The sequence below is a fragment of the Lynx rufus genome, unplaced genomic scaffold (genome assembly GCF_022079265.1).
Source record: "Lynx rufus isolate CCGP_SWC_20201006 ecotype Redwood Valley unplaced genomic scaffold, mLynRuf1.p SCAF_6, whole genome shotgun sequence".
NCBI lineage: Eukaryota > Metazoa > Chordata > Mammalia > Carnivora > Felidae > Lynx > Lynx rufus.
In genome coordinates, this window is record NW_025814878.1 from 133,744,057 (window position 1) to 133,758,122 (window position 14,066).

Here is a 14,066-nt window from a genome sequence, read left to right on the forward strand (position 1 = left end):
CCCAGAACCCCGCTGAGATTCATGGGCGGGCAGGTGGGAGGTGTGGGGGACTCCGCCAGAGTTCCGCGCTTCTGTGGGATCCATTCTCTCCAGTCTTTTTCTCCTTTGGAAGAGGAAACTCCATCACGATGATGTTGCAGCCTAGGGAAGGCAGGGTGGGGAACAGGAATAGGGGACCACGCTTCTACCATCATCCTGGAAACTTGGGTTAGAACAGGAGGACGCTGTCCCTCCCACGTGGTGCCCGATGGGAGAGGTGGCGTGGTTCGTGAGGGTGGGCAGGGTGAGGATTCCTGCCTCGGTGGCACCCCGGACCTCTGGCCCAGAAGCTTCACGCTTTACCGGCAACCACCCTCCCTACCCAGGGGCCTGTGCGGTGTCTGCTGGGTGCTGGTACGTTAAGCGGAGCCATTGTGGTTCGGCAACAGCTAGACGCTTCGCCTGGAGTACATTTATTGCCCTCTAGCTGTTGCATCCGTTTTGGGTTCCAAGGAAAGTAGACAGGGAAGGGCAGACCAGGTTATAGCACACACGGAAGCCGAGGAGCCGAAAGAAAAACCCATCTGTAATTTCAGCAGGGTTTAGGCAAAACGAAAATAGAAGACTCCAGCATATCAAGACTGTTCTGGAAGCCGATTAGACAAGAAAGGGAAGTGCCGAAGGAATTAGAACCTCAATCTGGAGGCAGCCTGGGCCCTGCGGGCTGCATCTGTTTTTTTCCGTCTCTCTCTGTCTCTCTGCCTCCCTCCCTCTTTCTTTCTCTTTTTTTCCCTGGCAGTTTACAGTCTTCTCACAAGAATGGTCCCCCTTTGACGTTGTGTTTAATTAAGGTAGAGCTGTTTATGCCTTGCTGCTTCCTTCCCAGCCATTAACCATTTAGTCCTCACACTGTCCCTGGGAGACAGATCAAAGTACCTTCATTTTGCAGATGAGAAGACTTGGGCTTCAGCAATAAGTGACTTGCATGAGGTGCCATCACCAGGTAGCAGAGAAGCAATGATGAGAGTCTGGGTGATTTCCAGCAAGCCCCAGGCAGGCCATGGAAATCTCTTGTAAAAAGTAAAATGGCAGTCATTGCAGGCGCATGGGCAGAGATGCTGGTCCCTGGTCACAGAGCGTGGTGATGTGAATCGTCTTGGGAGTGGCCAGTGACGGGCTCCGTGAGCTTGGTGCTCTGAACCAGCCCTGAGGCCAGCTTGGTCTAGTCAGTGGTTTAAGCGGGTAGATTTCACTGCACTTAAGGGTAGCCTTGGATGTGTGGATTTCAGCGCAACAAGAGTTAATGCTGTTTTGAAATCCTAGGTAATGAATTTCTGATTGAGAGATGCTATCTTTTCTAGTTGAAGAGTCCACCGTTTGGTTAATTGTCAGAATTTCCAGATTGCCCGAGCCTTAGATGAAGGCTAGAGTTTTGCATAGATTGGAGATTTCCTTCTTGTAATGCCCCTCCAGAAGCAAGTCTGGACTGTATGTCCATGCAGCCTAACTGGGCTTGAGTTGTCCATTTTGTGGATCTTCCTTGACTTACGGGGCTATGTCCTGATAAACCCATCTTAAGGTAAAAGTATCGTAAACTGAAACCCATTTAATACACCTAGTCCATCGGACGTCGTAGCTCAGCCTAGCCCACCTTACGTGTGCTCAGAACACTCACGTTAGCGTTCAGTTGGGTAGAATCTTCTAACACGAGGCCTTTTTAATAAGTGTTGAATGTCTCGTGTCATTTGTCAAATACCCTACTCCAAAACAGTATATACAGGTCGTACGGGTGCAGGGTGGTTGGTCACTGTATTGGGACCGTTCACCCTTCACGATCCCGGGGCTGACGTAGCTGCGGCCATCAGTGGCCTGCATCACAGGTGAGGATTGTCCAAGTCCGGAATGTGACGTATGGTTTCTGCTGAGTGTGCATTGCTTTCGCACCACGGCGGAGTCAAACCGTGGTACGTGGGAGACTGTCTGCATGGATATCTCCTTCACCTCTTAGTTGTAGGCAGTTGGCGGGGAGGCTGTTCAAAAGGTAATCTGCCACGTCTGTTCTTCCCCTTGCGCATGTGGGGCTCGGGGTCAACTGGACACCGGTGTAGGGATTAAGGAGGAGTAGCAAGGAGCAGAGTGCCGAGAAGGTCACTTTTTCCAAGGCTGCTGATTGAGGACTTTCCTTTTCCAGACGCTCCCGGTGGCCAGCAGTGAGGCTGTGCGTTTCGCATGGGAGGCATGCATTCATCTGAGATGCTGGTGTGGCCGGCTCGGCATTTGTAGCAAATGTGGGACTGGGGTCAGAGGGTGTGGCACGGAGCTACCTGAGTGCCTTGGGGGCTGTGTCAAGTGCTAAAGCTGGGAGTAATTACAGCTGGGTTCTTACGGGGGGAGGAAACAACCGATTAGAAAGAAAAGCTTCCTTTTTCTTCCAGAGCTTCCGAGGGCAAGACCGTGGAAGTGCCTTACAAAGGGGATGTAGAAAACACTATTCTGGATATTCTTGGGGGACTGAGGTCCACGTGCACTTACGTGGGGGCCGCCAAACTCAAGGAGCTCAGCAGGAGGGCGACGTTCATCCGGGTGACGCAACAGCACAACACGGTGTTCAGCTAACCTTGAGGATGCGGTGACTTCTGGCTCACGGGAGCTTCCACGCACACCTGCTCTCCCACCTCCTCCTGTGACACCAGAGATTCTGGCTGCTCCTGAATGTTGGACTCCTGCCTCCCCCTCCCCCACCTGCCGTCCGGAGGCTTTGGGGCTCCCCTAGTGCCTTCCGGGGCCCCGGAAGCAGGGCGCTGACCGGGTCTGTGGTCAGAGCCCAGCTGCCTGGAACTCATAACCTCATTGTTCAAATCAACTCCCCTTTTCCCTCCTTCCTTCCTTCCTTCCTTCCTTCCTTCCTTCCTTCCTTTTTTAAAGAAAAATGGTTTCACTTTAATATAATGCAATTATCTTAAGACTTGGAGTGCTGGAGTTTGCCTTTGCAGGAAGCAGGTTGTCAAGGGAGCTGGGGGTTCTCTACCTACTTCCCATGCTTGGCTCTTAGCAGTCACAGAGGGGAGGTGAAGGGAGGGGAGGGGAGGGGAGGGGATGGGAGGGGAGGGCGGCCAGGCCTGTCAGGGTAACCCTCCAACCCCCCTCTGCTTTCGGTTGCTGGAAAAGAACCGAAAGCACCCGACCGGAACTTGGAGACTTGGCTTCGTGCAGATACTCACGAGGCATGGTGGCATTTTTTCACCACCTGCGTTACATGTGCCTTCTGGGAACAGGTATCTGTCACCATAAGGTCGATGCTGCTTTGAGGACACTGTCCCTGTCCCGGTTTTTCATTGAGTTTTGTTTCCCTTCATCTCCTCCCTCCTCCGTCTCGACCTGTCAGGCTGGCCTCTCTCTTAGATCGGAAGTTATTTTGGAGCTCCGTGGGATGTTTGGTGGAAAGGTCACCCACCAAAACCTGGGCAAGTGGAATCCCGCTGAAAGACTGCAAACAGCTTGACCTGAGGCTTCCCGAAAGTCATTGACTTCAATTAGGAGTGAGAATTATTCCCTTCTCTGGGCCATCGATATTCTCAAGAAAGGTATTCTTGTAAAGTGGTCAGTTCACTGGTGACAATGCTATTTTCTGGGAGAAAGGACCCGGGCCTTGGAGGAGTGTCCCACTATGGCACTTCTTGAAACCGTGAACGTGGATTTGTTAACAGTGGCCACTTCTTTTGAGGCATTGCTTGAGGATTAAGACTGGAAAGTATATGCAGACCAGGATGTTTCACTTTCTTTTCTTTTAAACAAGGTTTAGAGAAGCAGACGCGAGAGTGCATTTTCCTTTAAAAAATTAAGTGACTCTCCTGGAATAGAGAAGGATCACACAGTGCTACCGTGGTAAGGACCCCGATGTCCACGGTGACGGACACCATACAAAGAATCCATCGAAACCATAATGTTCCAGGAAACTATCCATCCGTTTGTAGTTTTCTAAGAACGCATTTATGGGTTCAGCACCTTCAAGGCTGTTGTAAACTTTTCGCCCCTGACTCCATTAGGAATAGTTATTGTGCTTGTGGAAACGTGAATTGGCTACACGTGTGAGATGAGGAGGGTCCGGAGGCTGTTTCAACATAGAGCAAGATGTGGGGTTTTGCTGGAGGCACCCCATGTTTTCCGTTTGCTTGTCTGAGGTTTGAGTCCCACACTGTTCCTGTGGAAGATGGTTTCTACTCAAGCTCGTGAGTTTAAGAGATTCTCTGTTCCAATAAGGGAGAGAAGTAAAAGAAGGGAGATCTTAAAGAAAGCCATGCAAGATGTACTAGCGGTAGTAAGGGAACTTTCTGGGCACCCCTTGCTTAGCCTGGGCTCACCACTGTCCCCCTCTTACATCCGGCTGCGGTGCTACGCGCAGAGGGGTCTGGGACGGGGATGCCCATCAACCCAGGAGGGGCTGTGGTCTTTGCAGAGGCCTGTGCCTGCCTTACCCATCTTGTGTAAAGATTTTGTACCCTCTCTGCTCTTGGTTTCCACCTGCTGGAGGCAGGTCCCTTGCTGAGCTAGTGTTGACGGAAGCGAATCACCCGGAAGCAGAGATTTTGCGAAAAGCTCCTGGAAGGCCCCGTCGTGCTTTGCCTTCGTACGTGCATCTCTGCCTCCAGTAGCGCTGGGCCCCGGGGGGCCCCGGTGGGGTGTCAGGTGCGGCGCTGGGTGCCCGAGTGCTCAACCGCCGCCCCCAGGCCCTCCGGTGCAGGAGTGGGTGCCGGAAGGTGTCCGCGAGTGAGACGCCGTTCACCAGGGGCCGTTCCTGCTATGCATCTGGTGGTTTCGAGGCCCGTCCCATTGCCGCACGTGACACCGCTTTTCCCCTCGTGTGAACATTTGAGCCAAGTCTGTAGCCACTGGGCCCCAACCTCTCAGAACCGTAAGCATCGAGTATTACATCAGCGGGGAAGGCGGTGATTCAGGCTGCTTTCCCCAGACTCGCCCGTAGCACGTGGCACGTCCGTCCAGACCGCCCTGGAGGGAGGGGCAGGACCCCCTCGTGGGCTGCAAGGTCCCCCGGATCCCCACCCCCTCGCCCCGGTGCCGTGCATACTCTTTTCAGCGCTAATGCTCACAGCTCATCGGGGCCTCAATGCCAAGTCCCCAGAGGAGAGTCTTGGCGAGCTCCCCGCCCCCAAACATCTAACCAGGAAGACAGCAAGAGGAAAGGGGTCACACGCTCCTCCCTGGGCTCAGTGAGAACCCTGAATTTAGCACTGAGAACTCCCTTCCGTCTCTGCAGAAGGATTTGATAGCCACACGTGCAGACGGGGGGGGGGGGGGGGCGCCGCCGCCGGCATGGGTCTCCGGGGAATTAGTTTCTGGGGTAACTAAGCCGCATCTCCTGAGAGCAGACGCAGGGGAAACCTACCGAGCAGCGCTCTTGAGACAAATGGGGCCTCCTTTTCCGCATGCCAGGAGGTCCCCCTGGCTTGCTGAGTTTTTTTTAACAGGCATGAGCTAAAGGAAATTCGAAGGAACCTTCCACCTTGGGACCACTAACCAGTGTGTAGCAAGGCCACTGGAGTCCCGTGAAGCTGCCAAATGCTGTCTAGAAACAAAGATCTCTTGTAAACAGCATTGTTCAGCTAGGAGGAAATAAACGTGAACTGAGTAAGCCCAAAGCGGGTGTTGAAACGTGCCTTTTATCTCAGGCTCTCATCTCCTGCATGGCCAAGCCTTCCTCCCCACCTCCCCGAAAAGCATTCCTAGGAAAGGCAATGCCTTGCATCCACTCCCCACTGCAATGGGACCGGCGATCACAGCGGGGCTAATTCCGGCCAGGGGGCGGGGGGTTACCATTCTTTTCTCAACCTTTGTCTTGAAACACCTGACAGAGGCAAGGACACACATTTGCAATTGGCACTGTTATTTTTATTAGTACGAGTATACTGAAACAATAAACTTGTACTGGTATACAGACAATTTGTTTAAAACAATTTTGTTCAAATTTTGAATCAAACATTGTTTTCTTATAATAATGAAATAATTTCTACCTAGAAAACCTGCAAGCACCATCAAAGAAAGGGACCATAAAATTCAATAAACAGACTCGAGTGTATCCTACAAATAGACACACCACGATTAGAAAATAGAATATGAATTCTTCCATTTTTTTTTTAATATTTGTTTTAAAAAAGCTAGTGCAAGTACAATATTTTACACTGGAATTACAGAGAGTATGCACGCATATGGAAAAAAGTTCTGTCACAATAAAAGCTCTTAACTATGTATGCACTTAAAAGTTTTCTTTTCAGTAAGGTGCAAAACATTCCTTCCCTAGTTCTCCTCTGTACTGGCCGTGTCAGTCTGATATTGCCCCAAAGTTCTGGTGTCTCTTTTCCCTTGGCCGGTGGGAGGCATACGATTGGAAGTTTGGTGGGTAATGATCTGATAGTAAAACAGACAGTGATACGAATCTCAGAGATGGCTCTGGGGCCAGGGCCCCACTGGCCAGAAGTTAGGACTGTCTTAAACCAAGGCCACCACGAATACTGGCAGGGCTCTCCCGAGACCTCCATTCACTTGACCCTAAATGGGTTTACAGGTGAACACCGAGCCGGAAGAAACCACCCCAAGAGGGCAGTATTCGCGGGACCGAATGTATAGGTGTCAAACTAAATGTTCACGGACTGAACAGTTGACCCCATTCCTGGACCAGATAATAAGAGCAGTGGTTCCTGGAAGAACCAGAGGAAACGTACACGCCCAGCTTCTTGATAAGGGCCGTGTAAAGACACAGCTCTAAGCCAGCGTCAGTCACGTCAGACTTGATATTCCCGGAGGACGGTATATTAGCCCGGCAAGGAATGCTGTAAGCAGCACTTCCAACGCAAACCTTCAGACTGGCCATGGAAAAGGAGACCGGCTCGTTGGCCATCCAGACAGCAAACAAACAAAACTAAAGGGGAAGAAAACTTGGGTGAAGTCTTCGATTATCTGCAGTGGAAGACTCGAGTCCTTTCGGATAAGAAAAGTGACGGAAATTCTTAGAGACTGTTGCTGTGTCGGTTCTACCTATTGGCCAAATGCACTTAATCTTAATACAGCTGAACCATTTGTAAGCAAGTCACGAAAGACGTGAAAAACTGAAGCCGCTGTTCCCTCCCGCCATCGTACAGGTGAATGTCAGCTACCAGAAACGTTGCATTGAATGGTAAGGGAGGGGCTGAGATTCTGAATTTAAGAACTGTAGGTGGGTTTGTTCAGTGTCCCCACAGCTGTCCAGTTTCTGCTGGCTGCTTTGTGTCTGGGACAGAATAGGACTCTTCTGAGAAGTTGTTCCGTGTTTTACTGGGTATTTTGGCCTCAAGATTAAAGAAAAAACCCCAAAATTAAAGTAAAATGAAGCATTGCAATTGAAATTCTTGTTTATACCCCCCATTTAAATGAGGTGCGGGGGGGGGTGGCGGAGAAAGAAGGCTGAACTTTTCTTTTTTTTTCGTTTTTTTTTTTTTTTTTTTTTGTCCTCATAATGAGTTCTGTTTTACTGGTAGCTAGGATCCCTTGTTACAAACACTTCTTGTTCAGGATTATATTCTTTGGGTTTATTGAAACAGGAAGTGCTGACAATGTGAAACAAGATCTCTGAAGAAAAAGGAGTTGCAATGGCTTGAGAGTTTAAACCAAGAAAGGAGCTCAGAGAAGTACTTTCAGCACAGGAATGAACAGTATTCTCAAATTTCAGAATACAGAGTTGCCCTCCCTCCGAAGAGGGCTCTATGTAACAAAAACATAAAGGAAGCGTAGGTATAGTTTAAGAGCCTTTTACCTAGTAATTCTTCCAGGCCATAACCACACAAGTCTGATAATTTTAGACATGACAAATTTCTATATACAAAAAAAACAAAAACAAAAACAAAAAAAAAACCAACATGTAACTTTCAACCTTTATGCTTTTTTTCTGTTTTTACAAACAAGGTATGAAACTCATTGTTTCAACAGATCCATGTCTTTCGAACACTGAATGAATCATTTCGACATTCATTTTTCTTTTGTGCAATTTTTGAAAACATTACCTGTACTCCTCAAAGTGAGTGCTTCAAAATTTTTTCTTCTTCAGCTTCTCAAATTAGGTGTACATTTAAAAAAAAGAGAGAGAGAGAGAAAGAAAGAAAAAATTCCCACAAGGTATAGTGCTACAAGAAAAGATCCTATCCGTAAGGTAACGTATTTGAAGCGAGGTCATCTATGTAAAAGAAATCTCAGCTCCGGAGTGGAGGTGTGCAAATTCTTTGGAGTTTCCCTATCAACAGAAACACAACACTGTCCGTGGAAAAGAGAGGAAACCAACCCAACACAATAGCATAGGCATGTGCTTTATAAAAAAGTATATTTTCTGTATAGTTATTACTTGATGTGTTCCTAAATTCTCTATTTCAGAAAATCTGGGTTAAAAACACAAAGGTGGAAGCAAAGGCCCCCACTCCACTTTAAAAAATAAAAAGTGTAATTTCCTTTCCTTTTATATCACCGCTGAAGGCGCCGGATTGGGCCACGAGACTGCGGGCCCTTCTTCCACCTGGAATCATCATGGGTGACTAGGAAATAGAAATGCAAAGGGTTCTGGGAGAGAACAGACCAGTTTGTTGAGCTGCGTGCGGTTCACGAAACAGTAGCCATGACAACCAACACGGCTCACAAAGCCTGGCCTCCTGTCCAAGAACTCTGCTGTTTCTCCCACATCTGAAATACATGGCATTAGTGTCTTCAAAAGCATTTTGAGATTTTTTTTTTCCTCTACGAAAGAAATAGGTTTCCTTAGTAGTCACAGATGTTAAAGGGTATTGTCAATTGTTTCCTTAAAAAACAGACAAAAAAAAAATTCCAAAGCTACAACAACAAAAATAAATTTTGGCAACACATTTCAGTAAAGATCAAACTATGTGCAAAGAGTAAATTGTATGATTACTAGGAGCTACTGTTCATCTTGAACATGCAGCATTATATTGCAATCTATGCAGTATCTAAGGAGTAATCCACAAGATGCAGGAAATCCAAACATTCCTTGAAATTGTACAAGCCTCCTCCACAGCAAAGTGCTGCTTCTGGACACGTCAGTGTACCACACACACACCAGCCCCGTCCCTGAGTAAGAGGTGAGAAAGGTTCCGCAGAGTTCCTTGTAGGGGAAAAGGGGGTGCTGCCACTTCCTGGTGGGGGGAAAACCCAACACACTCACCTAACAGAAAACACAGCGGGTCACAATTCAGACTTAGAAATGGGATCCACAGCAACGAAAAAAAAAAAAATCCAATCCTCCCACACCCAACTGGGTTGAGTTGGGCAAAACAAAACAAAACAAAAAATTGACCGACATGGAAAATGATTCTGAAAGTCCAAACAAAAATGCAATTTGGATTTCCACTTTAAAAGGTTTGAGGTAAGTGGCATCCATCTTTGTATCTCCCCCCGCCCCCGCAATGTGGCCCAAACAAACTGAAATAATTCTTACGTTAAACATTCTAAGGAACAGTCCTTTAATGTATTTAGAAATCCCTAGAAAGAGAGGTTCTTGATTGTTGGTTTCTTTTTTTTTTTTTTTTTCTTTTCGCCCTGACTGATTTCTTGGTGATTGTGTTCCACTGTAAACGCAAAAGGCCTGCTGTTATTAGTTTAGAAATGGAAAACAGGAAAGAAAGAACGGAAGATGGTCGTCAGTAGATATTGCCAAGCGGACATAGTACAGAGGCACATGGCTGGTCCTTGTGAGCTGCACGGCACTGAAGAATTTCTATGCTTCTCATTGTCATGTTTGCTACACAGGAGCTGGCCAATGTCTGCCAACAAGAGGAGGTTCCCTGTCCTTGGGATGTTCTTCCTATTTGAAGGGAAAGCTGCCACTAAGGAGTGGTGACCATTGTTCAAAGGGGCCCCTCCATGGCCACTGGCTGCATGTTCAGAGCGCATACACACACATCGGGCCACACTTCCCCACCCGTGCTCTGAGGCACAGCTCAAAGTCTCCAGGACACAGACCCGAGGAGGGACCCACCTGCTCTGGAAAACACCTTGGAGAATGGGTGGATCTTGGTTCTCTTTGCTCCACGGTGTGCCTCAGAAATGAATCTATCTGCTTCCTCCCCACACTGCACATTCACTATTCTTCATGGTGACAGAGGGACTCAAGCTGGTCCCCTAGCCTTCCTTTATTGACTCTTTCTGCAACAGGGTGACATACATATGGGGCTCCTGAAAGCTCCCCTCCCCAGCACTCAGCATCCGTGGTGGGGAGCTCACGGCGGGAGCTGCTCTCCTTCCCGGTTCCTTCCCTCCAGCCCTTCTCTGGCCAGAATGGGGAAGACGGGCCGGATGGGGAATGAGCTTTAACTAGAGCACACTGGTCGGACCTGTTGGCACGGGAAGTGTTGCACACACTAAAAAAGCAAGAGCGTGAAATGGGATGATGTTTAGAAAGAACCAATTATTTAAGAATTCCTATACCTGAAATAGAAGCACAAAAATTACGATGGTGTTCCTATTGCTCCGAACCGTGTATGTTTTCCCATTTTTAGTGTTGGTGTTGAGGATCCAGTTAGCACAATACTGGAAGTTGAGTCGAAAGGCGGTGATGTGTGTTTCTGCGTCCGCGTGAGTTTCTGTGAATAGTGGTATTGAGGAGGACGAAGTGTGCATGGCAGCCCCATATTCCTCTTACCATTAAAGGTTACAAAACAAAAAGAAAAACAAAACCTAAAATCGCAAGTGCCCTGAGCAGAATATATGGAAGATTAAGCAAGGTCTCTGAGCAGAAACTTTAAAAACAAAAACAAAAACAAAAACCAGCTCTAAACAAGCAGTATGACCGCAAGAATGGGCTCGCCCAGCTCTCTGCTAGCATGCTGAGAGGATAATGAAATCCAAAGAAAGTTCTAGCTATTCTAAACCTATGCAAATGTTTTTGGTACACCCCAGAAAATGGTTTATAAATATCATTAAGTTCTTGTAAGAGCTAAATGTAATGAGATACTAGATAGCCAAAATGTGGGTTGATGTTAGAAATTATTTTTTTAATTTGTAAAATGGAAGAAGTACTACTTTCAGCAGTAAAAGAAAAATCTGATGAAGTATTTGTTCAGATAAGTTGCAGCCACTCCAAGTGAGAATATTTAAAAATTTCTCGTTACTTATAAAACCTTATTATTGTAATTTTTTTAAAGCACTTTAAGACACACGCCCAAAACCCACAAACAATATTTCAGGTCGCTGGGGATGAAAGGCTTAAACTGTGAAATACCCTTTCTGGGTTTGTACCAAACATTGAATCTCGATTTGATTTCAGATGGAAAAAAAAAAAAGTCATTCTGAAAATAACATTAATAACAACAATAAAGTAATTTAAAAAAACTTGCTCACATATATAAATGTCTTTATGGAAAACTCTCTCAATGAGTCTGAAGAAAATTCTCAGAGTTGTCCTGCTAAGACCTGTTTTTTTTTTGTTTGTTTTTGTTTTTTTGTGTTTTTTTTGTTTTTTTTTTGTTTTTTTTGTTTTTTTTTTTTTGTGACAGATGTAGAAAGACCAAAATGAATTCTGAAAGGAACATAACCTTATAAAATGGCCTAGAGTTTAGGCAGGTTAGAAAGTAATTTTGCTACATTTATTTATGCTCGTTCAGTCCCTCAAACCTTTCCCACAATGTTATTGGATAAAAACTGCAGGAATATCACACAAATTATAAACTCAAGATGTGCAAATCGCAAGGTTTTTTAAAAGTTCATCTTACAAAGAAAAACACTGGACAAAAATGAGTATTCTTTTTTCCATCCCTTTTCTCTCAGTTTCTCTGCCAGCTCTGCATATATGCCTTTACTTCTTTCTCAAACATCAAAGTGAAAAGTACATCCTGTCAGGCTGTACTTGGGGGTCATTCATTGTCACATACTAGTTCATAATTCACATTCATCCCTTTAAACCACATTGAAACTTCCAATATCTTGCTCGTGAGAAACTCTGCAGACCTGAAATGTAGTTACAGTGTTGAAAAAAAAAAAAAAAAGAAAGCAACTTATATATTTTTTTTGTTTTGTTTTGTTTTTTCTTCCCAAAGAGTTTAAAGGGAGATACAGTACTTGTTGAATGATAGACCAAGATGCTTGGTAATAAAGTGTGAACAGCATTTTAAGTGCTTAGAGATAGTAATATATATATGTTCATCTTCAAAATCTAATTCCTCACGTCACACTGGAATCTGAAAAAAAGTGGCACCCGTGGCACCCGAGTTGTCCATAGTCATGAACTATAAACAGTACTAGAGTTAAAAGACCAGATTTTGCAAACCCAATGAGGAGCGCTTCCGCGGCTCTCGGCAGGGCGGTTTGAGCGAAGTCAATGTGATAACCTGATTGGTTTTCCTAACACTGCACAGAATCCAGAGTGGGCGGTCCGCTCCCCCGCAGCGCCCCGCCCCCGCCCCCGCCCCCCGCCGCGCGGAAGGCCAAGCCGCGCTGCCCACCGTGACACCCGGGCGACATCACTGCACTTGGTAAAGCAGAAACGAAATCCCACGTGTGGCAGTTGCTCTAAAAAAATATCAGTGCAGTCAGGCCCCATAGGGGGAAATATATCTCTATAGGATTAAAAGTTGCTTTTATTGTAAAATATGTTGGAGGGGGAAAAAAAAAAAAAGGTCCTTTTACACGGTTGGCTTTCCGTCTGCTGTCGGACGCCTCTCTAGCAGGCCCTGCACCCGGGTTCCTGATGTTTGCTTTGCACGTGAGGCCCTCGCCAGGACCCTGCCCTGCTGGCGGGACCTCCAGGCCCGTGCCAGAGAGAGGGAGGCAGAGGGAGGCAGACACCCTCCACCCCCGCCTTGCACCCGCGCCCCCCGAGTGCACGCCCACACGCCCCCTTCCTCCCCTCCCCGGCAGCTCCCTGCCCGCAGAACCTGCACAGGAAACCGGCGGAAGTCAGCGCCCGGGCCGCGGCTTCCCCGCAGCTGGAAAAGGCAGGTGCTCGGAAGCCACGTTCCTTTCTCCCAGGACGCCCGGAGCCTGCGCGGGCCCTGCCCTTCCCCCCTCCCCCCCACCTGCCGCTGTCACTCCTGGAAAAGCATGTGCCCCGGTCTCCTGCTGCAACACCAGCTGTAACTCTAATGACAAGGTTATAACAGAAACCTAAAGAGGGTAACATGTAAATACTGTGTTATTTAGCCTACAGTACAGTAATCTGGATACAAATGAGAAGGGAGAGCCGAATTTCCTTTCCCCACGCTGCCTCTACTTGCCTACGTTAGACCGGCCTTCGATGCAAATCTTAACCTCCTGAGGGATTAGAGAAGGTTTAGGAAGAGTCAAAGGTGGCTCGTCTTCCGACTTCTCCAGTTTGCGGGTCTCGGGCGCCGACCACCTCCTCTTCCTGGTTGCCGTGGGCTTGCTGGGTTCGATTTTGGTGAGCAGGGACGCTGCAGGCAATGCTATTTTTTCTGGAAACTTGAGTTCGCCGTTCTCGGACAGCATCGGGGCGCTTCCCTGGTTGATGCCGTTCTCCTGCTCCGTGTACCTGTGTCTGCTGCCCGCCAGGCTGTCCGTCTTTGAATGCTTCAGCAGGACGCTGGCCGGATCCACGGGCGGGCCCTTTTTAACAGAGCCGTTCTTCAGGTTCTTGAGGGTCAGTGAGATGCAGACATCCCCAACAGAGAGTTTGGAACACGGCAGATCAAAGAGCTGGCTGGTTCTCTCTGGACAGCAGGATGACCATCCCTGTCCAAACACAAAAAAAGGGTACTCTACCAAAACCTCCACGCTGACCTGCGGAGACAGTGAGAGACAGAGAGCAAAGAAGAAGGAAACAAATGAAGACATTTTAGTCTTGTTTTATTTCATACACGCCCACGTGCCTAAGCCTAAGGGGGGCGGGGGCGGGGATAAGACTGTTCCACGATCCTCATCCGCCAACACACGCAAATGAGGCCCTTAATTTTTTGCTGTACCTGTATTTACCATATATAGGTGCTGGGTAGAAGCCAGTAAAAAAAAAAAAAAAAAAAAAAAGTCCATTTAGTGTTCACAGTATCATTTTACGGAGTATCAGCTCTATAGCTGGCCTCCCTTAA

At 47.5% G+C, this 14,066-nt stretch overlaps 2 protein-coding genes across 12 annotated transcripts in view; one reads left to right on the top strand and one right to left on the bottom strand.

Annotated features, from left to right (window-relative positions):
• The window catches only part of GMPR (guanosine monophosphate reductase), a 45,137-nt gene extending 42,083 nt beyond the window's left edge, over positions 1-3,054 (top strand). For all 5 annotated transcript variants that reach the window (XM_047101295.1, XM_047101294.1, XM_047101293.1 and 2 more), the window contains one exon: positions 2,415-3,054. In XM_047101295.1, the coding sequence (XP_046957251.1) occupies positions 2,415-2,595 (181 nt within the window). In that variant the 3' untranslated portion in view covers positions 2,596-3,054. The remainder of the gene's footprint in view (positions 1-2,414) is intronic.
• Positions 3,055-12,872: 9,818 nt separating this feature from the next.
• ATXN1 (ataxin 1) overlaps positions 12,873-14,066 on the bottom strand; it is a 412,814-nt gene continuing 411,620 nt past the window's right edge. For all 7 annotated transcript variants that reach the window (XM_047101277.1, XM_047101276.1, XM_047101278.1 and 4 more), the window contains one exon: positions 12,873-13,761. In XM_047101277.1, the coding sequence (XP_046957233.1) occupies positions 13,231-13,761 (531 nt within the window). In that variant the 3' untranslated portion in view covers positions 12,873-13,230. The remainder of the gene's footprint in view (positions 13,762-14,066) is intronic.